Raw genomic sequence first — 27,891 nt, 5'->3', positions numbered from 1 at the left:
TTTAAGTCTCACCAAAGGTCTCATTAATTCTTCTTGGAAATTATGTTGGATTTTGAACACAGAAGCAGAAGCAAAAACTTGTTGGTCTAACACTCATACTGCTGCCCAATTTTCTTGCCTTAGCTGACAGAGGTTATTTATCTGCTCTGGAAAGATTGTCCACTCAAGTCTGACTCAGGTTTTGTAATCCATGATAAGCCTGTCTACAAATATTCTATGCTTACTTAAAGGTATGATAGTTTGGCAGAGGTAGAATCAATTCATTATCATGGACAATTCCTTCCTGATAAGGTTATATCTGGTTATAGCTGAGCTATAAAGACAAAGCCTCAGTTAAGATTGTCCATCCTCAAAGCTATGGAATCTAAGGTATTCCTACAACTCTCTAGAAAGCTTTCCGGGTGCAATAGCACCTATTAAGCACCTATTCTATTAAACTACAGTAAAATGTTGCTGTAGAATTGTAAAGTAATAAGGGCTGTTGACACTGTCAATCTAGCACATTCTTCCCAGTTGCGAAGAGCCCTGAACATTCCTTGCTTGACTAAGCAATTCTAGATGACCAAGCAAATCAGTAAAGATACAAATCTGATGTGAATTTGAACCAGTAGAAATCTGAATGACTGGTTGTGTTCCAACGACAGCAAAAAGACTGATTTCTTCACCATCATTGCATTCTCACTGTATTACCGAACAGAAGTGGTGTTTGTTGTTTTTGTCTATGCTTGTATGGGAGGGCTATTCAAGTCTTTCCTGAGGCAGACTTGGCTAACTACTCAGTGGTTTTTCCCAAAGGTATTTTTTCAAGAGGCAACTGGACTTTCTGGTTTTCTTTGAAGACATTTTGCTTCTCATCCAAGAAGCTGCTTCAGCTCTGAAGAGATAAGAAGCAAAACATCTTCAAAGAAAACCCAGAAAGTCCAGTTGCCTCTTGAAAAAAAATACCTTTTTTCACCTTTGGGACAGCCCATGACCTGGATGACTGAGAATCTCCACAGATGTTCAGTTAGAAGAAAGCATCCACATCGGTCCCCAAAAGCTAACTAGGGCTGATTTCTAAGTAACCATATAAAAGTGAATAATCTCTAGGCTTCTCAAAGTTCACGTGGAAAGTGTGGGGGTAAATTTGGGGGATGCATTAAACAGGGGCAGCGCCAGGCCTGCCACCAACTGGTGATAGCCACAGGCAGGGGCGTTGCGCGGAGATTGTTACGGCGTGGTCGTGTCCAGGACCGCCTGCTTCTTTCTCCCTTTCTGCCTCTTCAAAACCTCGGACTTCCCAAGGTAGTCGGCTCCATTCGGGGGGGAAAGCGGAGGGAACGCGCTGGAGTTGCCCGGGCAGAAGCCGTCTTAAGGCCCCGCCGTTACCCGCGCCTGCCCCTCAGCTCGACCGACTCCCTCACACTGCTGACACGAAGGCAGCAAAGGCGAAGGCGCGAAAGGCGGGCAGCCCGCCCCCTCCTCTCTTTCCCTCCGCCCAGCGCGCTCGGCTCGGCTCGAGCGGTGGATAATTCTCCGGCAACTCAGCCTCGCCAACCAGCCGAGGCTCTTCGCCTCAGGCGACGAGCTTTATCGCCTTCTTTTCGGACGCTTTTCGCAGCCGGGCGCTGCAGCCACAGTCACCTGTGCCTTGGAGCGGAGGGAGCTGAAGTTTGCGCGCCGAGAGCCGAGCAGGCATGGAAACCGTCGACCAGGTAAAGGAGCCCGAGGAGGAGGAAGAAGAGGAGGAGGAGGAGGAGGCGCGCGCGCGGGAAGGCTTAGCCACAGGCGCGCGAAGGTTGGGTTCCCCCTCCCTCTCCCCCCCACCCCCCGGGCTCTGGGCATCCTCTGACTTTGCCCTGGTTTTTTTTCCCCCTTCCTTTCCTCACAGCTGGCCTCCAAGGGCAGTTTTCGGGCGGTGAAGGAGCCCCTGGCTTTCCTGAGGGTGCTGGAGTGGGTAAGTCGGACAGCTTGGTCATAGGGGGAGAAGTCAAGAGAGGCGAGGTGTGTGTGTGAGAGAGGGGGGAGGGAGGGAGGGGGCGTTTGGAGAGATGGCGCGACGTGGATCCGTCTTTCCTGGGCATCCCAGAGTAACTGAGCAGAGTAAAGCTGGTCGCCGTTCAGTGGTTTTTTTGCCTTTGCCTTTTTATTCCCAGTTATGGAGAAAGGGTCCCTGGTGAAGCCGGGACCATCGGCTGTGAGGTGCTCATAGTGGGCAGTGGCCCTTTGGGCGATTGTGGGGGGTGTTGCTTCGAGCCTCTCTTAAAGGAGTTACAGGGAGTCCTTGGTTTACGACCGCAATTTGAGTCCCACATTTCTGTTGCTAAGTGAGACACTTGTGAAGTGAATCTTGTCCCATTTTACCCACCTTTCTTGCCATAGCGCGTGGAGTGAATAGTTGCGGTTGTAAGTTAATAGCACCGTTGTTAAGTGAATTGGGCTTCCCCATTGACTTTCCTTGTCAAAAGGTCACAAAAGGTAATCCCGTAACCCCGGGACACCGTGACCAATCATCCACATGAGTCCGTTGCTGTCTGAATTTGGATTGGGGGACTACGGAGATGCAACAGTGGTCTTTAAGTGTGAAAAATGGTCGTAAGTGTGAAAAATGGTAATAAGTCACTGTAACTTCGAATGGTCGCTAAATAAACTGTTATAAGTCGAGGACTACCTGTGTAGGAGTGAGGTTGGTTTCTGCGGGTAGCATTTGCAGAGAGACAGAAAGTGGAGAGAAGCAAAATGGCAATGTTTTTTTTCCCCCCAGATAAGAATTTGGAGTGTGTGCGTGTGTTTGTGTGTGTGTGTGTGACTTTTCTAAACACCTGATAGGGCACATGCTCTTCTTAGCAACTGGCTTTCAAAAGGAGGAGGAACAGGGCAAAACAATAACCGAGCAAAACAGGTTCAGGCATCCTGCTATGTCCCTATAATTTACCACAATTATCCCTTCCTAGAGACCTATTTACCACTCTGAATTGGTTTAATGTCTTCCCCTGGCAGCCTATAAAACAAATGGGGAAGAGACTGTCTACTGTGAATTCCTCATTTGCCTCAACTAGCTGAATAGCATTTTATATCCTCGCTTCTCTGTGTTGATTTGATATATTTTCTCACTTTTATCAGAGAATGCAGCAATTTAAATGCAAACGGAAATATTTCCCTGCGATGTTCCTCTTCACTATCCTCTTTTATTTAGCAAAGTAGTCTCTGGGCTTCAGCTGTAAATTAAGGTGGATAATTAGTACAATAATGTCAGTGCTTTCAGGAAGGTATCTGCAGGTCAAATGACATCAGTTGCAGCATGTCTGAAGGAGGAGGAAGAACCTATCTGCACGGAAAGTTCAGAGCATGTCAGAAAGGATTAATCACATTCCTTTTCACATTGAGCTAGGAAATTATATAATATACACAGAGTTTGTGTGTTGACTGGTTCACTAGAAACTTATGAGGCTAGCTATCTTTAAAGAGACAACTTTTTTTTACTCCTACCTTTTACTCCTAACACATTGGGGAAAAAATGTATATTTGGACCAATTTTCCCAAGATTTCTAAAATCAACGAAAATGTATTAGCAACCGTTTTGACTTGACTTTTTCTATTCCTTTGATCCCCTCCAAAAAATTGTACTTCTTGCTTCAATATTTATGGTGGTGGTGGATTTAATTAAAAAGGTATTTGAGTAAGTTGTGTCTTCGAATGAAAGGCTCCATGATAGCAATTTGCCACTTGCTAGGAACCTCTTGAGGGATGAATTGATATTTCGGGTCCACTGAAATACCCTTTGAAGGATATATACATTGCTGCTTCAAGATGAATTAATCTAAACACTGGCATCCCACATAGTAGTAATTACCTCTGTTTCAAGGATACTACAAAGCCTGAGAGGTTGTTGACTTGTTTCTACTCAAAATCTTTTTTTAAAAAGATTTCAGAAGGTTCAGCTGGAAGAATAAGAAAAATAAGTAGAAAAGTGGGCCAAAAGATCTTTCACAAATAATTGTGCAATTGTTTTTGGAGGCTTGATCAATCCAGAAAACCAAGTTTTATCTATCTATTGTGTTAGACCTGATACATATGCACTGGATCCCATCTATTACAGCAGGCACCCCCAATGGGCACAAGAAATTAGGCTATGCAAGCAAACAAAGCATCATCCATGTACATGCAGGATCCAGACAGCATGTGAAACTATGTCTCCCAGTTTTCAAAACAATTGCCTTCCACAGAACTGGTCACTGATGCCCAAAAGGTTGGGGGCTGCTGTATTACAGGTTCTCATCTGGCAGAATCCAGGAAGGAAGTGTTTTCTGTCATGGCACCCATCCTCTTAAAGCAGGGGTCTCCAACCTTGGCAACTAAGACTTCAGCTGCTGAAGAATTCTGGGAGTTGAAGTCTACAAGTCTTAAAGTTGCCAAGGTTGGAGACCCCTGCTCTAAAGCATCATTTCTCTCAGAGATTAGACTTGCCCTGACTCTGCTGGCTTTTTTTTTATGAGGCCTTGAAGACCTGGTTTTGTTTATACCAAGTCTGGGGCCTTATCGTGTGGTTGAACATGTACAGTATCTGTCAAGCACAGGAAATCAAGCACAGGTTCAAGTAAAGGTAGGTCTATTGCATGATAACACTCTATAAGAATCTGAACTATTAATGGTCAAAGCAAATTGGTGGTAGATAAAAGTCAACAGAATTCAAGGTGCGCTGGACTTAAATCTCTTGTGGGTGGGAAGGGACTCGATACTGCTGATGCATTGGACCCCCTCCCATGGGCTTAGCCTTGGCATCTCCTACATCATCATGATTGTGCTTATTGTTCCCTGGTTGTTGTTTTTTTAAATTATAGTTGCTGTATATGATGTTTTATCTTGTTATTATTCCTTGTATTTGCGATGGGCAGCAATATATATATATATCAAATAAAGGTTTGCATAGAATGGTTCTAAACAGTATTTCAATATAAATTATGGTAGAACTTTTCCTAGATTTTGCAGCACATTTAGGCTGACGTTTAAATGTAGTGCCTATTGGATTGTGTGTGTGTGTGTGTGTGTGTGTGTGTTTGAAGATTAGAGTTCCTATCCCCGCAATGGCCATGCTGCCTGAAAATACATCCAACAGCTATTTACACTAATACAGTTATTTGTTTCTACTTCACCATGTGCCTAAAAGCCTACTATTCCATATGCATTTACTAATGTACTAAGTGCAATGTCAACATGCTTATTCAGTGTTCCTTCTGTTTTTATTCCAGATAGAACAAATATTTAATTCTTGAGTCAAATAGTCAACATCTGACTATTACAAGTTACTGCTTGGCTACTACTTTAATGGTGAATAGTTTTAAAATATTTTAGGGAGAGACATAAAGCAAAATGGGTTAGAATTTGGGGAACTTATGAAATTATTATAGCCATGTATAAACCACCAAAACTATTGGGTTTTTCATGAACATTCTTGCTAAAATGATTAAAATTAATTATGTTTAACTTTAAGAAATTTTGATATGGATTTATTCTTGGCCTTAACCAAGGCTAAACATTCTGAGTTGAGTAGTGAGTGGGACAATATGGCATGGAGCCAGATTACCTACAGAACTGTCTTCATCCCATCCCATCAAGCCATCCCACCTTGTCTGGCAGAGAAGATATGCTGCAGGCCCCCTCAGGAAAAGAATCCTGTCTTATCGAGTCCAGGAAGGGAGCCTTTTCTACCATTGTCCTCATCCTTTGGAGATTGTCCCCTGAGATGTGAGGCAGATCCCCACTCTCTGGCTTTTCAGAGGTGTTTACAGACCTGGCCTACTATCTAGCTTTCAGTTCACAAAGGAGCATGCAGCCATGAGGCTGGTTAGTGCCCTCAAGGCCCTTCCCCTGCTCTTTAATTAATTTTTAACATTGCATTTTAATTATCATTGCCTCCATTTTAATATTTTATATTCAGTTTTTTATGTTTTTAACATTTTATTTGTACACAGCACACAGAGTCCCTCTGTGAGGGAGGTGGGTGGTTTCTAAATTTGACAAATAAATATGTAGATAATTTGGGACAAGATTTTTCCCATAGTTATATTCAGGGATAGGCTTCAAAAATTTCAGCCACATGTTCTCTGCTTGGTTGCTGGGTGGGCATGGTCATGGTGGGCATGGCCTAGTCAGCCTCCTACACCATGGCGTGTGTGTGTGTGTTTGCCTTCCCCAGGCTCCGGAGGCTTTCCTGAAGCCTCTGGGAGGGCGAAAACCTCCTCCCCCAGGCTCTGGAGGTCCTCTGGAGTTTCTGGTCTCCCAGAACTTCTAGGAAGCCCATTTTTCCCCTCCCTGAGCCTCTGTGTGGGCCCTGCATCCAAAATTGGCCATGTGGAGACTCCTGGGAAGGGCAGGGTGGGGTGGGAGGGGGCCAGCCATGGGTGAGATTTGGAGGTTCTCCACTGGCCAGAACATTAGCTACAGGTTCTCCCAAACCTGGGAGAACCAATAGCAGCCAACCCATGGTTATGTTTATGCAAGTGCTTATCAAAGTCACCCATATGATAATTCAACCAGGAATGTCATGATGTGCCAGTGGTCTCCCATCACATGAATAAGATATGAATGAATACGATAAATAGATATCGCTCCAGTGGGACAGCTAGTTGAGTTACGAGCAGAAGCGGGAGCAGGCACCAGATCTACCTGCTAGCCGGCTGATGCAAATCTAGTTCGCCCCCTGTGAATAGCATATATGTGTGAACAAAATGAGCTAGCAATTTTAGGCTGCCAGAACTACTTTTTGGTAAAAGCGTATTGTAGACTTCCCTAGCTATGTATAGCATGAGCTAAAAATAAATAAATAAATCACACAAATCTCTGAAAAGCAACTGAACAAGCAACCTAAAAATAGAAAAAGAGACTATTAGAGGTGCCAATTAGGCAAAGGGCTTTAATCATAGGAGAAACATTTGGAATAACAATGATAGTCAACTCTGTACTGATTACCTTGGGGCTCATCTGTAACTTTATGTTTTTCCCCCATTTTCCCCAACCTGGTGTTTTTGGGGATGTGCTGGAACTGCAATTCACTAACGCCCCTACTACTGCTGCCCCAATGGACTACTCTTGTAATTGTCCATAGAAAATTAAGATCACAAATACTGGAAAGGATGATTTCAAACTATTTCTACTTAGCAACAGAATCCAAATAGATACTTTGAGAGGGGGTTGCTGTCCAGCCTCTTCTTGAACATCTACAGCAGGGGTGTCAAACTCAAGGCCCACAGGCCAGATCTGGCCCACAGGGTGCTTAGATCTGGCCCTCAGGGTCGGTTTTGAAATATCAAAGCCCATGGTACCTCTACTGGCCAAAATGAGGTGTGGAGGGGCCCCTCACATGCTCCCTGTCACCCATTTTTGGCCAAAAAGATGCTACAGGAGGTGTCCATCCCATCTCTCCCCATCTGCTGGCCCATGGAGGAGAACTACAATGCTGATCAGGCCCTGAAAGAAATCCAGTTTGAAGCCCCTGATCTACAGCAAAGGAAAATTCACTTTTTTCAGTATTTGTTTCTATGTTTAGCTATTGTTATTGTATGAAGTTTTCCTTAACACTCAACAGAAATCTGCCTTCTTATAACTTACCTAAATCCATTTCCTTTATCACATACTTTGGAATGTATTATTATTATTATTCCCAGGTTCTTGGAAGGGCTTGATAGGTGGATAAAAATGTCAAACCCAGGTTAAACGTCTGGCTGATTCTGCCACCAACCATAATAATAATAATTTATAATATACATAATATATTAGTATATAAAGTAAGTGAATACAGTTTATAAATACACACATATTAAGGTTGCATTTTTATAAATTGTTTACTGATATATGTATCCCAATCTGACTACAGATTGGTTATAGTCCTTCTACCTCACTATTCCAATTGACAATTAATGATGTAGTGGTTAAGGTCCTGGCCTAGAAACCAGGAGACAGTGAGTTCTAGTCCTGTTTTAGGCATGAAAGCTGGCTGCGGGACATTGGGCCAGTTCACTGACAAATGCACGATAGACAAATGCGCACCAACAAAACCACGACGTCAAAATCGTGCCATCAAAATTGCTAATTGATTTTGGACAAAAGCACGCCGACAAATGTGTGCCGACAAAATCACGTCATCAACAGCCCAGTGAGTGTGCTGGGCCTTTAACATAGTGGGACGCGTATACGTACATTATAATCCTAACCCTAACCCTAACCCTAATTTTTTTTCAATGTTATTGTGCTTGTCATTGCGCTTTTGTGGGAGTGATTTTGACGTCACGAATTTGTGGGCGCGATTTTGACATCGCATTTTAATCGGTGCTATTTTCTCGGCGTGCATATGTCTATCGCGCAATTGTCAGGTCACGCGTTGGGCCAGTCACTCTATCTTTATTCAACCCCACTTTACAGGGTTATTGTTATGGGGAAAATAAGGAAGGTTTATTAGGCACGCTTGCCACCTTTAAATACTAGTAAATACTAGTAAAGGCAGAATAAAAATTAATATATAAATAAACAAATAAATATTTTAAAATTTCATTTCATTTATAGGCCTGCGTACCAAACAACTCTGGGCAACTTATAATTTTAAAAAACCCTATTAAATGAAAATGCAATGTAACAGAAGAGCAAAGTTCAAAGACAGAACAAAGCAAAACAATATGAGCATTAAGCCAGAAATGTATCCAAGTAATAGACATGTCTTCCATCCTATTAAAAGTGGCTTCCTCTACTTGTTTACCAGAACATAAGACACATTGTATTCAATTGCATTTAATTCTTCAAAAGTGTCCAAGTGTAGAATTCGTTTATTATTGCTTCACAGTGACCCTTAAAAATCCAGTTTTCCTAATTTTTGAATGGTTTTTGGTGATTTGAACAAAGCCTGACAGATATGTAACTTCAGATTTCAGTATCTGTCTTTGAAAGAAAAGATTAAATTAAATGACAAAAGACACTAAGTTACATAGTACCTTGATTTTCTTAGTCTAGCTGAAAGATCTTTTTTTAAAAAAATCTGCTTCTTTCTGTTCTTGTTTTTTTCTTTATTCATGTTTAATATGCATATCCATTTATCCCAAGGCAGAAACCAAAAACTCTTTAATATACAGATAAGGTTATCATACTGTATTTCTTTCCATTTATAGGTGAAACTCGAAAAATTAGAATATCATGGAAAAGCTTATTTATTTCAGTAATGCAACTTAAAAGGTGAAACTAATATATGAGATAGACTCATTATATGCAAGCAATATAATTCAAGCCATGATTTGTCATAATTGTGATGATTATGGCTTACAGCTCATGAAAACCCAAAACCCACAATCTCAGAAAATTGGAATATTACATGCAATCAATAAAACAAGGATTGTACCTAGAACAATATTGGACCTCTGAAAAGTATAAGCATGCATATGTGCTCAGTACTTGGTTTGGGCCCTTTTGCAGCAATTACTGCCTCAATGCAGCATTGCATGGAAGCCATCAGCCTGTGGCACTGCTGAGGTGCTATGGAAGACCAGGGTGCTTCAATAGCGGCCTTCAGCTCTTCTGCATTGTTCGGTCTCATGTCTCTCATCTTTCTCTTGGCATAGATTCTCTATGGGGTTCAGGTCAGGCGAGTTTGCTGACCAATCAAGCGCAGTAATCCCACAGTCATTGAACCAGGTTTTGGCAGTGTGGGCAGGTGCCAGTTCCTGCTGGAAAATGAGCATCCCCATAAAGCTCATCTGTGGAAGGAAGCATGAAGTGCTTCAAAATCTCCTGGTAGACGGCTGCGTTGACACTGGACTTACACCAGCAGATGACATGGCTCCCCAAATCAACACAGACTGTGGAAACTTCACACTGGACTTCAAGCATCTTGCAATGTGTGCCTCTCCATTCTTCCTCCATACTCTGGGTCCTTGGTTTCCAAATGAAATGAAAAAGTTGCTCTCATCAGAAAAGAGGACTTTGGACCACTTGAGACCAGATCTGTTTTTCTTTAGCTCAGGTAAGACACTTCTGACATTGTTGTTCAGGAGCGGCTTGACAAGTGGAATACGGCATTTGAGGCCCATGTCAAGGATCCATCTGTGTGTGGTGGCTCTTGATGCACTGACTCCAGCCTCAGTCTACTCCTTGTGAAAGTCCCCAACACTTTTGAATGGCCTTTTCCTGACAATCCTCTCTAGGTTGCGGTCATCCCTGCTGCTTGTGCACCTTTTCCTTCCACACTTTTCCCTTCCACATAACTTTCTATTAATGTGCTTTGATACAGCACTTTGGGAACATCCAACTTCTTTTGAATTACCTTTTGAGGCTTTTCCTCCTTATGGAGGGTGTCAATGATGGTTTTCTGCACAACTGTCAGGTCAGCAGTCTTTCCCATGATTGTGATTCCTACTGAACCAGACTGAGAGACCATTTAAAGGCTCAGGAACCCTTTGCAGGTGTTATGGCTTAATTAGCTGGTTAGAGTGAGACACTTTGAGCCTAGAATATTGCAGGTTTTCACAATATTCTAATTTTCTGAGATTGTGGATTTGGGGTTTTCATGAGCTGTAAGCCACAATCATCACAATTGTGACAAATCAAGGCTTGAACTATCTTGCTTTGCATGTAATGAGTCTATCTCATATATTAGTTTCACCTTTTAAATTGCATTACTGAAATAAATGAACTTTTGCATGATATTCTAATTTTTCGAGTTTCACCTATATAGCTGAAATTTTGAATCACATTATGGCAATCATCAGATAATCAAACCCAACAGGCAACAACTGTCAGCATACTTCAGAGAAAATGATGGGAGTATTTGATCAAAATTGTATTGAAGAAACCCAAGTATCTCGGTTCAATGAACCTTGTTGAGAGTAGACACTCTAGATTAAAAAAATGTTACTGCAAGGCAATCATTTAGTTCAGTTATGAGAGCCAGCTTGGTCTAGCAGTTAAGGCACCAGTCTAAAAATCAGGAGAATGTGAGTTCTAGTTCCACCTAAGGCATGAAAACTGACTGCTTGACTTTGGGCCATTCAATCTGTCTCACAGCCTATGACAGTGATGGCTAACCATTTTGTCAACCGCAGGGGGAGCTCAGGGGGTCTTGCATCCCCCCTGCACATTTGCACGTGACCATCCTGCCCTCCTTCCTGCTTTTGGCACGCGATGGCATGGTGGACCCATTTTTCGCCCTCTGGAGGCTTCAGGGAAGTTTGTTCCTGAACCTTTGGTTTGCACATTGGGCCACTTTTCTTCTCCGGAGGGCGAAAAACAACTGAAAATGATGGCCAAAATCAGCTGGCCAGTATACGCATGTGCACCGGAGCTGACAGGGCAATGCCTTGTGTGCCCTAAGAATTGCCTCCACATGCCATCTGTGACACACGTGCCATGGGTTCCCCATCATGGGCCTGGATCAATACTCAGTTGAGTTGAAAAAAAGCAGATCCTGTACTGGCAGGAAAATACTAGGAAGAAAAAACATCATTTTGCGTAGTTCTACAAAGACCTTTTCTATATCCAGAAATGATCAGACACTAATCAAAATGAAAAGGCATTCAGAAGCTACAGTTGGTTCAAAAGATGTCTGCTAGATTTTTACCCAAGCAGATAAAACATAGCATTCCATTTAATCCTATTTCATTTTCATTGGATGATTAGGCCCAGTACTCTCCAACATCTTTATCAATAATTTGGACGAGGGGATAGATGGGGAACTCATAAAATTTGCAGATGACACCAAGCTGGCAGGAATAGCCAACATTCCAGAAGATAGGCTTAAGATAGAGAAAGATCTTGACAGAGTTGAACTTGGGTGCTATCTAACAAAATGAAATTCAATGGTGAAAAAGTAATGTTCTACCTTTAGACAAAACAAACAAAATGTACAGGTACAGTATAGGTGGTACCTTGCTCAATAATAGTAACTGTGAGAGGGATCTTGGAGTCCTACTGGACAATCATTTAAATATGAGCCAGCAGTGTGTTGCAGCTGCCAAAAAAGGCAACACAGTTCTAGGCTGCATAAGCAGAGGGATAGAATCAAGATCATGTGAAGTGTTAATACCACCTTATAATGCCTCGGTAAGGCCACACTTGGAATACTGCATCCAATTTTGGTTGCCACAATGTAAAAAAGATGTCGAGACTCTTGAAAGAGTGCAGAGAGAGCAATGATGATGATTAGTTGACTAGAGGCTAAAACATACAGTATAAAGAATAGTTGCTGGAATTGGGTATGTCTAGTTTAATGAAAAGAAGGACTAGGGTTGACATGATAGCAGTGTTCCAATATCTCAGGGGTTGCCACAAAGAAAAGGGAGCCAACCTACTCTCCAAAGCACCAGAGAGCAGGGCAAGAAACAATGGGTGGAAACTAATCAAGGAGAGAAGCAACCTAGATCTAAGAAGAAATTTCCTGACAGAACAATTAATTACTGGAATTATTTGCCCCCAGAAATTGTTAATGCTCCAACACTGGAAGCTTTTAAGAAGAGATTGGACAATCATTTGTTTGAAATGGTATAGGGTTTCCTGCCCAAGCAGTGGGTTTGACTAGACAACCTCCAAGGTCCCTTCCAACTCTGTTTATTCTATTCTATTCTATTCTATTCTACTACTCTACTCTATTAATTGCACTCACAGTAAATTCACTGTAGTACTTTAAAATAGTCTTAAGTTTAAAAAACAAGGTAACTTGTCTGCCTATAAATATTACTCAGGTTGAAATCAGAGATATTACTATGCATGTTTTCACTAATTGAAGTCCCATGGTAGAAACTAGTGACAAGCCTTCCTTAGTGGTACATGTTTATTTGGAAATGTCCTTCAAAGAAAATATATTATAAATGCTTTTCTTTTTCCACATAGTAGAAATATGATTTTTCAACCAGTTAGGAAATGTTTGGTGACAATCTCTTCTGTAAATTGAAAGGGGATGCACTGCCCCAATATTGCTATAATTTTTTTGTGTGTTTTGTTATTTTATATAGATTTTAATTCATCACCATTAGCTGAATTGACTTGTAAAGGAGAAAATAAATATATAATTTAAAAATAACGTTTAACAAATGGGATCAAAGTTTAAATTTTCTCATTACTGGTGTTCCTTTGTCCTTACTGAATTAAATACTTGGTAGCAATATAAATTTTCTAAATAAATATTATATGCATATATATTTAAAGTTGACAAATTTACAACTTTGTATACTTAACAATCTAAGGGGTGCGGTGGCTTGATGGCTAAGACGCTGAGCTTGTCGATCAGAAGGTTGGCAGTTTGGCAGTTCGAATCCCTAGCACTGTGTAATGGAGTGAGCTCCTGTTACTTGTCCCAGCTTCTGCTAACCTAGCAGTTCGAAAGTATGTAAAAATGCAAGTAGAAAAATAGGAACCACCTTTGGTGGGAAGGTAACAGCATTCTGTGTGCCTTTGGTAGTTAGTCATGCCAGCCACATGACCATGGAGCCCTCATTGGACAGCGCTGGCTCTTCGGCTTTGAAATGGAGATGAGCATCGCCCCCTAGAGTCGGGAATGACTAGCACATATGTGCGAGGGGAAGCTTTACCTTTTTATACTTAACAATATCCACACTTGATCTATTATAAGGGTCAGACAGATATATCTCAAGTTTTCCATCCCATTCTGAATCAGTTAGATCAAACTCCTACAATTCTTAATAGACTTTGTCTATTAGACTGAGTCATACTAGCTCTGAATTTTGGGGAATGCACTCCATTACATCCAGAAAGCACCAGTTTAGACAGATGGCTTATATAATCCATGGTGAAAATGATAAAATCAATAACACTCTTATCACCATCCCTCAATCACTTTATTTAATTTTATTCTTCCAATTGTATGAGTGGCATGGTAGCCTAGAGCGAAGTCGCCTACCTCACAATTGCGAGGTTAAGAATTCAATTCTAGGCAGTGACAGAGGTTTTTCCTCCCCGAGGCACAGAGAGAAAATATCTGCTGCAAACTCCACATAGGCGTCAGGAAGGGCATCCAGCCAGTAAATGCTCAGCTCCATTCAGTTGCCCTGACTCCATCCGTAGAAAGGGATTACAGGGTCGTAAAAAGAAAAAAAAATATTTCAATGAGATATTAATGAAAGTGGGAAAATACAACCATTCCCATCCTTGGTATACATCTCAGCTGAGGGCAATGAAACAAGTCAGGAGAAAACTAAAATGCAAGTTTAGGAAAAGACATCTTGGTTTTGACCGAACAGAAGAGAGAATTTATTCATTCGCTGATTTACGTATTTACTCATTTATTTATTTAATTTTCCCCATTATTATTTCTATAAATAACTCAAGGTGACAAACATACCTAATACGTCTTCCTCCATCTATTTTTCCCACAACAACAAACCTGTGAGCTGAATTGGGCTGAGGGAGAATGACTGGCCCAAAGTATCCCAGCCAGCTTTCCTAAGGCTGGACTAAAACGTAAGGTCTCCTGGTTTCTAGCCTGGTGCCTGAACTATTAAACCAAACTGACTCTGATCATAAATTCATTACTGACTCCATTTTGGAAGGGAAAAAATACCTCAGTGCTTCTCCACTGTTCAGTTCTGTAGAGAAATATCATCCTGGGACATTTCTGCAAATGAGAAGCTGAAGGAATTATATTGTGCAATCCTTTTATTCCTCTTCTGGATCCAGTCTCAGAATACTACCAGCTGTCTCACAGAATACTGCGAGGCACTGTTTTGTTCCCAATACAGCACTACTTAGCATTTGAATGAAGGTATAGGAAATAGTCTGATATTTCTAGGCTAGATGGGATCAATATGCTAATTGCATTCAGCTCTAGTTCTACGTACATCTGAATTAGCAGTGACTGTGCATATTGTGAACTGGTATTTTCAAGGGAAAAAACCCTCACAAGCTTATTTCGCAAACTGATATTTTATGTAGAAAAATCCAAGGTTCAAGGTTCAGTATTGCCAAGAAATAAATAAGGAATTAAAGATGTAATAGAAATTGAAATAGTAAAGTCTGAGTGTAGAACAGGGCTGTCAAACTCCCAGCCCAAGGGCTGGATGCATCACTCCCATGCCCGGTTTAACGAAGGGAGAAAAAGTCCTGGTATATCACATGATGCTGTCATGGCGATGGCACTCCTGGTGTGGAAGTAAAGGGGGTAGGAGAGATGGTTCCCGATAATTTCCTTTCAGGAGGATATTCCGTAACTTGGAAAGCTCGACTGTATTAGTTGAGAATTCCTTTGTGGTAGCAACTAAGGCTCTGGCCTAGAAATTGGAGACTATTAGGTATATTCATTGCTTTGAGTTCTATATGAAAAAGGTGTGATAAAAGTCTAATAATAATAAAATGAAAAAAAAAACCTTATTTTTAAGACACTGTTGGCTAAGCATGGTATATAAGTGGTCAAAACTGAATTGTACTTGAATAGGTAGAATTACTCAAGTAAATAAGTGAAATTTTCTGGCATTTGGTGAAAAGGACAGTCTCATCATTTTCTCTCCATTAAATTTTTGAATTTAATATTTATTGAAGATATTGCTGGATTTTTGTTGAGAATTGTATATAAACAACTTTTTCCCAGTTGCCTTGTTACATAACCGAGGTGGTGCAGTGGTTAGGGTACAGTACTGCAGGCCACTTCAGCTGACTGTTATCTGCAGTTCAGCGGTTCAAATCTCACCGGCTCAAGGTTGACTCAGCCTTCCATCCTTCCGAGGTGGGTGAAATGAGGACCCAGACTGTGGGGGCAATATGCTGATTCTGTAAACAGCTTAGAGAGGGCTGAAAGCCCTATGAAGCGGTATATAAGTCTAATAAATAAATAAATAATACGGCATGACAAAATGAATCTTTTAGTGCTTTTATTATGAACTATAATGGATATTTTGTCCTTGATTTCCCTCATTAAGAGATTAATCATTTCCAAAAATGTTATGGGGTCTAAGAAGAAAGTTTCTTCTCAGCATTCTTCATGCATATTTTAGTCAAGTTATTAAATCAAACAGAAAGTAACTTAACTGGCTTTTGTGGTGATGTTCTGTTTCATCTATTTTTTATCAAGCTAATGTTTTAAGAATCTTTTTGTTCCTTCCTGTGAAAATAAGACAGATTCAGCTAGCCACTAAATACCACTCAACAGAATTGTTCTCCAGGCAAATTGTGTTAGTGGTATTAGAAGATTTTTGAACCTTTTATACATAAAATCTCTATTATTTAAACATTTATCATGTTCAGCCAGTGCATAGATATTATGTATTTGATATTTAGTGAGCTTAAAGATTAATGAAATTATTAAAATAAGTGACATTTAAACAGCCGTGTCTCAATATTGTACTGTCAATCATTTGATTTGAAGAAAAAAAATGAAGGTAGAGTTACCAAGGACAGATTAGTGGAAAATTTGGAGAAAAGGTTAAAGTAGAGATTAAAGCAACAACTCCTGAAAAGAACTAAAACCATTACCTATATTCATAAAATCAACATGGTTCACAGTAGGCAATGTCAAAATGTTGTAAGCTTGGCAAAATTCCTGAAGTGAGAGAGCAGAGAAAGAAACAGAGGAGAAATAATTGTGACCTACATAATATTCCTAGGAGGAAGAAATCTGTGCTACCAAGAATCCTAAGTGAATTTGACCTTCACTGAACATATGTATGTGAATGAAACCCAAAATTGCATGTAAGCAAATAAACCTGGAGGGAGCCTGACCTATAATATGGCTTTTGGTGTATTACAGATATTTTTACTGACTCTTAATTCCATAAAGAACTAGTGACTGTCATTTGATCTGTATTTTTAATTAGGGATTGATACTCTTCAAACCAATGTTTTCTATCTCTTATAATCCCACGTAGAATATTTGTAAAGTAATTAAACAAGTTTTTGCTGTCTCTCCCCCCCTCCCCCCCCCCGAAAGAGATGTGATGCTGTCAGTGAATCCTAGATTTTGATTTAGTTCCAAAGATCTAATGCTGGAGTCCCTGAGTGCCAGTTACTCAGCAGTGAAACAGGAGTATTGCTTTTATATCTCCCGTGAAAATTGTGAAGCTGACTAACACAGTAGAAACTGGATGTTGACCAGATATATCTGTGATCTGGAGTGTTTCTAAGACATAGTATCTTGGGAAATAGAAAAATAACTTTTTACTGGTTGCTTCACTTGCAGCGTGAGAAATTGTGTAATCCTCTTTTCTGAGCTGTGTTAGATAGCAATAGCAATAGCAGTTAGACTTATATACCACTTCATAGGGCTTTCAGCCCTCTCTAAGTGGTTTACAGAGTCAGCATATTGCCCCCAACAATCCGGGTGCTCATTTTACCCACCTCGGAAGGATGGAAGGCTGAGTCAACCCTGAGCCGGTGAGATTTGAACAGCCGAACTGCAGAACTGCAATCAGCTGAAGTAGCCTGCAGTGCTGCATTTAACCACTGCGCCACCTCGGCTCTCAGCCGAGATAGATACCTTAGCTAGTATAGCTTCTGATTTATTTTATGAAGAATGACATATTCATGTCCCACAATCTATGAAAATCAGTTTTATTTAGGAATATATATCAATAGTTCTTCTCTTCACAAAAATATACACTATTTGTCTGAAATTTGGCAGTTTCCTTTCAACAAAAGGGATTACTATTGCTACAAAATATTGAAACCTTCTGATAACTAATACAATGATTTCAATATCAATTTTACATTACAATAACAACTCTCACCTGGGAGTAGCCTGGTTTGCGGCTTCCATAATGACTCAGGTTATAAGTAAACCATTCTCAAAATGACTAAATTGACTTAGTTGATCAGAGAAAACACAATAACTACATTTATTGCTGTCTGGAAACCTTTCATGGATGCTTTTTGCCTAAAGCAGAAAAAAATGAACTTACAATTTATGATTTTGATGATTAGACAGAACAGATAGAAAAAAGAGAGTAAAAGGTAAATTTATCATTGTACTTGTAACTTGTAAAGAATATTGAAATCTAGTTTGTATCTTTTTTTCTATTCTTTTTTCTTTTACTTTTTTTCTCCTTCCTTACACTTATATCTTTTTCTTTTATTTATTTCTTTTTCTTACTTTATATTTATTGGTATTAGTTTTTACTCTTCCTTTTAAAAACTCTTAAATAATTATATTAAATAGGAGAAAAGGGCACAAGAATATCTTTAGGGCTGCTATGTGAAATATTCTAGGCATCTCATGGAGATGGGATGGATTGTCTTGGAATTAGGTTCTGATTGGGAAGGTCCAATCAAAATGACTGAGTCTGAGACATGATCTTGCTCTGGACATATCTGGTTAGCTCAAGAATTTAGGGAATCCTACAAAAGACACTGTTCCAATAAGTGTTACATTTTGTCTAATTGTATATTTTTTTAACCCAGCTAGTAACATCCCTCCCTGATCAGATCTTCTTCTTTTACCAATCCATTTAAAACTCACAAAATTAGTTGCAATAATACTCTGGCCAAGTTGATTTTTGTGAGATGGGAAGCTATATAAATGTGATCAATCAATCAATCAGTCAATCAAAAATTTTCCAGGAATTCTTGCTGTATTATCTTAGGAATGTAGAAGTGATAGAATATTTCTAGTTTATGTTTTGGAAGAATTCTAGCACCTATCTATAGCGAGAGATCAGCATAGTTACAGACCCAGAGATCTATGAAAAAGGATAAGCATATTAATATATACTGTTACAATTTTTCTAACAATTTTATTTTACAGTGTACATGTCTGACAGAAGGTGGCAAATCTTGAAAAGAATAAGTAGGACCAGATCTGCTTAGGACAGTGATGGGCAACCTTTTTGGCGTGGTGTGTCAAAAATCGGCAAAAAATCGAGCATAACTCGCGTTGTGTGTCACTTCGACAAAAACATAATTTTGCGCAATTTATAGTTTAAACTACAAAAATATATAATTGCAATATAATTGTATTTAATAAACCAAAAACAAATTATTTAACATAGCTGCTTAGTAACTTCTTTGTTCATCAGTCGATTTCGTATGTTGCCCTTGATATTATTATCAGTATCACTTACCAACGGTCCTGCTTAGCAACCAAAATGTTGGCTCAGAAACTCTGGCATTGAAGCGTGCAAGTCTTAAAGCTGTCAAGTTACAAGAACCTTGCACCCCTAACCCTTTAGGAAAAAAACCCCAGGGGTCTTCAAACCTGACAGCTTTAAGCCTTGTGGACTTCAACTCTTCAACTAAAAGAGAGACTGATAAATATTAAAAAAAATAAAACCAAAAAGCAGCTACTGCAGTGGCTTAGAATTTTACTCAATTACTGTTGAGCCCATGGAAAGTTCTGCAGCCCCAGGAGCAAAGGAAGGGGGACGGAGAGAGAGAGATTGGCTGTTTGGGGTGCTTGAAACCACCTGGCCCTCCCCAAAGGAAACCCTCATTTGCAGGATGAGCCTCGACTGGCTCTGCCCAGCGGGGTTACCCCAAGTGCCATTGGGCAGCGACGGATGCTTATCCTTTTTCCTTCGGCTGCTTCAGCTGGGACTTCAGACACCCCAAGGGAGGGACTTTATCAGGCCTCCCCCTCCCCACCCTTTGAATGAAGGTGTGATATGGCTCCTCCATCCCTGCTCTTTAACCCAGCCAGAATTACAGGAGGGCTGCCCCCGTTCTGCTTTCCGGGGTGGATCTTAGCCGAGGGACACCAAGACCCCAGAATGGGTGGGGGGTGGGGGAAGAGCTTCTTGACGGAGGCCACGATCGACTTTTGGAAGTTGTGTTTTCGTAAAATAAGATTAACCTTTGGATGTGTTTGTTCCGCTCGGCCAGCGGCGTTTTCTCCCACTTAATCCCGGCGGATCCTGATATCTGAGCTGGAAAACTGCAACCCCCCGGAAATGATGACGCCCCGCTGAGTAGCTGGGACTTGCAGAAAAAGGCTGCAGAGAGAGAAGCGTTTGATCCGTAATCCGTCTGTGGGGGGCGCTGGGGACAGGCCGGGCCCCTTCTTCCCACCTCTATCCCCCCCCACTCTTGAGGGACAAGCCCTTTCCCCTGTCCCAACGGTGGAATTTGAGGCTACCTCTGCTTTCCCTCTCCCTCCCTCAGTTGTGCAGCAGCGGCAGCGGCAGCTCTCAGCCTGGGCGGCAGCGTCACGCAGGCTGTGGAAGGAGGGGGAGGAGGAGGGAACCAAAGAGAGCTTTTACCGAGTCTGCGCCCCACAGCCAGGACCGTCCTGGCGCCTCAAGCCGCGTTTCTTCCTGCAAAGCCCTTCTGGCGTCAAGCGGAACTCTCGGGTTGCCCGAAGGGCTTTGCAGGAAGAAACGCGGCTTGAGGCGCAAGGACGATCCTGGCTGTGGGGCGCAGACCCGGTAAAAGCCTCTCTTTGGTTGGTTCCCTCCTCCTCCTCCTCCTTCCACAGCCTGTGTGATGCTGCCGCCCAGGCTGAGAGCTGCCGCTGAAACAAGTTTGGGGAGCATGTGCGTGTCACCCGAAATGGCTACGCGTATGTGTATATATATATATATATATATATATATATATATATATATATATATATATATATATATATATATACACACACACACACACACACACACACACACACTTAAAGTCACAACCCCTGGTATGCCCAAGTATGGGAGGAAGGTCACACTTCCACTCTCTGTCATTAGGCTCGTCACAAGAGACCATCCAGACAGAAACCCAATATTTTTTACTGTTGCCTTTTTTGTTACATTTGTTATATTTGTTATATTTGTTATATAACATATATATATGTTATATTTATGCTGATAAATAAATAAAGGGAGACTAGTATAGATCTATTTCAAGCTATTTAGCTCTCATCAGCTAGCCATACCCATGCTTGGAATCGAACCTATATATATATATATATATGCATTCTATAAAACCCTATAATTTCTGAATGTAGAAAGCTTTTGAATTAAGCTTGCCAGCATTTAAAGGAACTATTTTCCTTATTGGACCTTCATGTACATCTATTGATTGCATTCTACATAAAATTGTATTTCTTCGGTGCCCAATTATTCAAGTCTGGTTGTGAAAACTAATATATGCTTGTAGAATGTGCAACTCCAATTGATATCCATATTTATTTATTTCTAGCTCTCCGGAGTCATATTGAAGAGCAAGATGGGAGGCATATAAATAAATAAATAAATGTAATAAATGTAATAAATGTAATAAATAAATAAATAAATAATGTGTGATAAAATATTGATAAATAAATAATATATTATTAAAGTATAATTTTATAATAATATAACTAAATAAAGTGCTTGCTTGTGAGTCAAGGATCCAATTTGGGACTACTGTTATCAAGATTCCTGGATAAAACAAAATAGTGTACTTCTTTGTGAGGGATAATAACGTTACTCAGGACTGGAAAAATGAGTAATTCGATCAAAAAGTTTAAGTAGCACTGGACTGAAGGGAAACATTTTTAATATTGTGTAATGTTTACATTGCTTCATTCTAAAGAAAGGTTATTTTAGATCTGGAGATGGGTTAGGGAAGGATAACCAGATGAGAAACAGTTAAAGCAAGGTTTTGACTTATTTTTCAAAAATGAATAAAGAGGGAATTGATAGAAGCTGATATAATTATGAAGGTATAGAGAAACTCTATCACTTACACTAGCAAACATGAGACTTGGACATAGGTAATCCTGTTAATTGATAGATTTAAGGAAATATATCATGGAATTGGATACAATGACATGAGACAGCTACCAAATGAAATGTTTTTTTCACAATGGACTGGACTATTAATTTGCTACTAATTATTATAGACTCCACCAATAGGATCAGAGGCAACTAGCATTTCTAGTTATTGGGAATCTTTTATATGATAAACTTTTATTATACATTAACTTGACATGCAGGAATTCAGAAGGTTAAAAAATCATCATGGTAGCTCTGGTAGTTAAATTTTTCCTAAACAGCATAAAAGCCATTAAGATACAATTGGTAAGAAATCTGTAAACTTTTCATATTTTAATACTTCTATTCAGTAAACTTGTGCAGTCTTTGAATCAGAAGGAGGCAAAAATGCATTGGATCTGGCCATTTGCTGTATCTGTTTTCAGCTCTTTTAAAGAAGCCATGAATCTTTCCTTGACTTTCAAGGAAACTGAACAAAGCTGTGTGTTTAAATTAAGGAGGTGGCTGTGTTTATTTCCAGCTGAGGAACTTGTGGTCATTTCACCGCTCTTTCAATTTGCTACTTCGATGTATTTAGGCACATACATCTGTACCAGTTTTAAAGCATATAGAATAAACTGTAATTTCTAAATAAAGTTCTCACAATTTGGTAGAGTCAATAGAACAGGGGTGGCGAACCTTTTCGGCACTGACTGCCCAAACCGAATGTGTGTGCATGCCTGCAGGTGCACAAGTGCCGGAGTGCTGGAAACCCAAAGAGCTGGAGCGCCAGAAGACTGAACATTGGATTTCCAGCGCTCTAGCGTGCGCAAAGAACAGCTGGCCAACATACATCCACATACCGGAAACCATAAGAAGAGCTGCCGATGGTGCGCGTGCCCACAGAGAGTACCACCTTTGGTATGTGTGCCATAGATTTGCCATCACGGCAATAGAACATTCAGTTGGTCTTCCCCCCCACCAAAAAATCCTTTATGTTATTACCTATTTTGCAAAGTCTCTTAGCGCTCTAGGAGAACTAAAAAAGGACCACTTTTCTTATATTTGAGTAAGAAATGCAAGTCTTGGGGAAGGGGATGTGCAATGAAGAAATGGCATAATATCTTTCTAAGACTTCCCCTTCCTCAACACTATTGGCACTATTGGTACATATTGCCTCAATCATGAAATGAAGCTTGTTGGCCTTTGTTTCCTTTAAAGACACATTTAGATCATTGAGTTCTTTCAGCAGCTTCCATTTGTACAAGTCCTGGCCTTTGATCTCCTAAGTCCGTGATGGCAGATCTATGGCACACCTGACACAGGTGGCACACGGAGCCATATTTGGTGGCACACCAGCCGGCAGGTCAGGCACGCATGCGCGCATTGGCCCTCTGATTTTTCACCCTTCTGGAGGGCCATGGGAAGCTATTTTTGCCCTCCCCAGGCTTCAGGAAAGCCTCTGGAGACTGGGGATGGCGAAAAACAGCCCCAATCACCCAACGGGAAGTTCGGGAATGAACTTTGGCATGCCGTAAGAAAAAGGTTCACCATCACTGTCCTAAGTCATCCAAAAATTTATATTAAAGTCGTCTTCTCTTCATTACTCCATGTCACATTTCTAAGACCAGCATGACACTTCAAAACTCTCTAGGGCTTTGGTTTGAAAGTGAAAAACTGCAGCCATTTATTTACATTTAAAAAAAAATTATTTATTTAAAAGTGAGAATGGAAGCCATCTCCATTCAGGAACAGGTGGTAGCATCTGCTTAATGGAATAGGCATATCTAAACATTAAAAAAGTAGATTTTTGCAAATCGGCGCATATTTACCCCTTTGCAGTAGTGTTTTTTTTTTAATTAACTTTGTCTGTACAATTTTGAAATAACTCCCCCACCAGCCCATCAAACGTACAATCCCAGCACACTTTTATATTAAAATGATCCTATGAACAGGAGAAAATGGAGCAAAATTATAATCTAGCTGCACAGATTATAAAAAAATACAACATAGAGCAGTAATTGACTCACAATCATTTGTTGAATGATTGTTCACAGTTATCATGGCATTGAAAAAAGTGACATATGACCAGTCCTCATGCTTACAACCATCGCAATGTCCTCACAGTTACATAATCAAAGTTTAGCTGCTTGGCAACCCAGATGTATTTAAGACAGTTGCACCATCCTGGAGTCCTCTGATCATCATTTGCAACTTTCCCAGGGGACTTCCAACAAGCAAAATCAATGGGAGAAGTTGGATTCGTTTAACAATCATGTGATTCTCTTAGTGACTGCAGTGATTTGCTTAATGAGTGCAGCAAGAATGATTATAAAACTGGGTATGATTCACATAATGACCAATTGTTTAGCAATGGGAGTTGTTGTCCCAACTACAGTCATAAATCGAAGACTTCCTGTACATGGGAGAATCAGTGTGGTATACCGATTAAGGTCCTTGTCACTGACTGAACAAATCCAGGTTCAATTCTATCTTAGCCAAATACTCTTCCAGAGTTATTGATGTGTAGGTGTGAAGAATGAGAACACTACTCTTTTTCTGGACAAATAACAGGATATAATTTTTTAAAAAAATCTGATAAATAGATCTATTATAGATATATACTAGAACACCTTTGATAGAATCATAAAAAAGCAGTTTTCAAAACTTTTTCTAAAAATTCTTCCATTACATTGGGAAGACACACAGTGGATGAATCCACATGCTGAATTATTACACAAAATTACTGGAGAAAAAAAGGCAATGTACATTTAACTTTTCTCAGGACGAAGATTAATCTTATTTTCCTCTCTTTTAAATACCTTCTGGAGAAAAACATGAAAAAGCTTATCACCTAGGAAACATATGGACCTTAATCACATAGTTCTGGCACACATTTAGACTTTCAGGCAGCAACAAGATTCATTCTTATTTAACTGGTCTTTTCAGTGGCACAAAAATAGACGATTCTACTTTAATCATTAAAACTTTTTTTTTCCAACTAGAAACAATAGATAAAAATAGTCAAGATAGCTCAGGTCTTAAATGTGAAGAAGTATTACTAAGTTTTCCCTTTAAACTACTTTAAATTTCTTTTTAAATTAAATTACTAATGTTTTCCCTAGATAATATTTTGTATCACAGTTACACCATATAATGAAGAGGAAACTCTAGTATTTCCTTGGTCCCAAAGGTGCTTTTTCAAAAGGCAACTGGACTCTCTTTATTTTAGCTTGAAGACATTTTGCTTTTTATGCAAGACGTTTCTTCAGTTCTGACTGAATCCATTCAGTCAGAACTGAAGAAGCTTCTTGGATGAGAAGTGAAATGTGTCAGCATTCCAGATAGCATCCAAAATTAAATCAGAGTCCAAGGCAAAGTACTGCACAAAGTTCCAATTTATTAAGAGAGCCATGCTGGCACATCTGGGAAAACCTGAATCTGAAGTTTCTCAGTTTACCCCACCCAAGTTAAAGTTCATGATCTTGCCCCCACACCCACAAGGCCATCACATGGTCCAATCTTCCACTGCCATGCTGTCAGTTCCACCCATACAGTTCCAGTCAGGTGCAGAAGTGCCAAGACAAAGGATGATCTTGGCAACCTAGAAAGCAATTTTATTTTGTCTACGTAACATTCTACTCTGTACTATCCCCCCACCTATAGAAACAACATAGTAGAATAAAAATGTGGCAGGCCAAAGATCCAAAAGGGACATAGCTGCAGGCCTGACAAAATGTCTTCAAGCAAAAACTTTTTCAAAAGTTGTCTTTTGAAAAAGCACATTTGGGACAACCATGACTGGGATGACTGAGAATCTCCACAGACATCTGGTATTTCCCTTGTGTGTTTTTTTAAATATAATTTAGTGGGTGACTCAGGACTTGTACTAATGGAGGCTGCTGAAAAACCTCAACGAGCTAAACATGCAAGGAAACAAGGCCAACAAACTTCATCTCATGATGGAGGCAATACTCTGTTTCCCTGAAAATAAAACCTCCCCAGATAATAAGCCCAATGGGGCTTTTAAGTGCATGCGCTAAAATAAGCCCTCCCATGAAAATAAGCCATCCACAAAAATATTGCAACACAGCAGCAGCCATGAGGTGACCATGCTCACTTCATCCTGCACCACAAAAATAATAAGACCTCCCTGAAAATAAGGCCAAGTGCTTATTTTGGTGGGGGGGGGGGAGTCAAAAGAAAATAAGACTCTTTCTTATTTTGGGGGGAAACACAGTAGTGCTGAAGCACTCTAGGGCTACTTGAGGAAGAGAATGTGCAATGAAGAAATGGCAGAGTATCTTTCTAAGACTTGCATCTCTTAGTCAAATATAAGAAAGGTGACCATTTTGAACTTCTCCTAGAGAGGTAAGAGACACTGCAAAACAGGAAATAACATAAAGGGTTTCTTAGTGCGGGTGGGTGGAGACCAACTGGCTGGGGAATTCTGGGAGTTGAAATCAACAGGTCTTAAAGTTCCCAAGTTTCAACACCCCTGTTCTATTGGCTCTACCAAATTGTGAGAATTTTATTAAGAAATTATAGTTTGTTCTATATATTTTAAAAAAAAACAGATGGTGGTATGTTCCAATCTGCCAACAGAAGCTTTGAAGGTTCACTGCATCTCCAACAAACCACCACAGCCTTATCAAAAAGAATTTATAGTTCCTACACTACAATATATTAAAGCAGGACACAGGTAGGGAATATGAGCTTAGTGTATGTGATATGATGTAAGTCCTTGACTTTATGACCATTTGCTTAACAACTGTTTAAAGTTACAAAGGCACTTTAAAAAGGGACTTATGGCTGGTCCTCACACTTATTCCCATGATTACATCATCAAAATTTTGGTGCTTGGCAACCAACATGTATTTATGATGGTTGCAACCATTTGCAACCTTCTCAGAGGGCTTCCGGCAAGCAAAATCAATGGAGGGTGTGAACAATTTATCAACCTCACATTTAGCAATGAAAGTTGTGGTCCCAATTGTGGTTTGTAGCATTGAAGAGGAATTGTCTTGGGTCACATACTGTATAAACTATATTCTATAGTTAATGTGTATATTTTTATATACACATTGTATCTCTGACTCTGTCTCTGTCTCTCTCTCTAATGTTAAAAGTTTACAATCTTGTGGGGCAGTGCTGGGTTTCAAAAAATTTTGGAACCTCTTCTGTAGGTGTGGCCTGCTTTGTGGGAGTGGCTTGCCAGTCATTTGACCGGGTGGGAGTGGCTTGGCAGTCATGTGACCAGGTGGGAGTGGCTTGGCAGTCATGTGACTGGGTGGGAGTGGCCAAGACGATGTCACTGAATTCTTTGCCCCAATGGATGAATTACAAAAAGATATAAAAAAGGACATTTATTATTTTCTGTACTTACTACTTAAATAAGATTAAAATAAGTACACAAAACAATAAAAGAGCTACTTACAGAAGGAAGATGACTGTCCTTGTCAGTCTTCAATATCACTGACTCCAATGAATGGCCTGCACAAAGAAGAGACACAGAAATAAACTCTTTCATTGCATGCACTGCATTAGGATGAAACCAGCACACAAAATAATAGAAAAGGAAGATTACTGTCCTTTTGTTTGTTGAAGGTAAATACCACCTCTGACTGGCACTGCCCCCATCTATTATCTGCTTCCTGAGTCCCAGCTGATCAGGAGGAAATGGGGATTTTGCACTAACCTTCCCCTGGAGTGAGGAGGGAGCGGAGATTTTACAGTATCCTTCTGCTGCCATGTCTACCACGCCATGCCCACCAAGCCATGCCACACCCACCAAGCTATGCCCACAGAATCAGTAGTAAAAACTTTTTGAATCCCACCACTGATACTGACTAGTGCTTGATGCTAAAAGACAGATGCTATCCATCATTTCAACATCTTCACTGTCAACTATAAGGTTGATTGTGTGCCTTTTGTCATTAGTTTTGTCACCTTTATATTTAATTTTTGTCCAGTTTTTTTCACTGTGCTCCCTGACTTTTAATGTTAGAGCTTGCATGTCTTGTACATTTTTAGCTGTCAGAGAAATGTTATCAACATAGTCCAGGTTATTATTGATGTTTCTTTCTCCAATTTTAAACCACACTTTAGCAGTTACCAAAATGAGGCTGAAAAGTGGAAATACATTCTGAATTGTTTTTTAAAAAAATTGTAAACAGTTTTATTGTAATCTGTAAATTCTGGCAATTTTTTTCAGATTTAGTAATACATCTCAACTTTTTCTGAGGGGCAATCTTTCTGTGTTCCTATAGTTTATACTTGAAAGTGA

At 40.1% G+C, this 27,891-nt stretch overlaps 1 protein-coding gene across 1 annotated transcript in view; it reads left to right on the top strand.

The window, feature by feature from the left end:
* The first annotated feature begins 1,676 nt into the window (after positions 1-1,676).
* Positions 1,677-27,891, top strand: part of SYNPR (synaptoporin) — a 166,384-nt gene continuing 140,169 nt past the window's right edge. Inside the window, exons 1-2 of the mRNA XM_032211770.1 lie at positions 1,677-1,694; positions 1,871-1,936. Coding sequence (XP_032067661.1) covers positions 1,677-1,694; positions 1,871-1,936 — 84 coding nt within the window. The remainder of the gene's footprint in view (positions 1,695-1,870; positions 1,937-27,891) is intronic.

The sequence above is a fragment of the Thamnophis elegans genome, chromosome 2, assembly GCF_009769535.1.
Source record: "Thamnophis elegans isolate rThaEle1 chromosome 2, rThaEle1.pri, whole genome shotgun sequence".
NCBI classification, from domain to species: Eukaryota; Metazoa; Chordata; class Lepidosauria; order Squamata; family Colubridae; genus Thamnophis; species Thamnophis elegans.
Note: the sequence above shows the minus strand (reverse complement) of the source record. Positions and strands in the feature narration are given on the sequence as shown.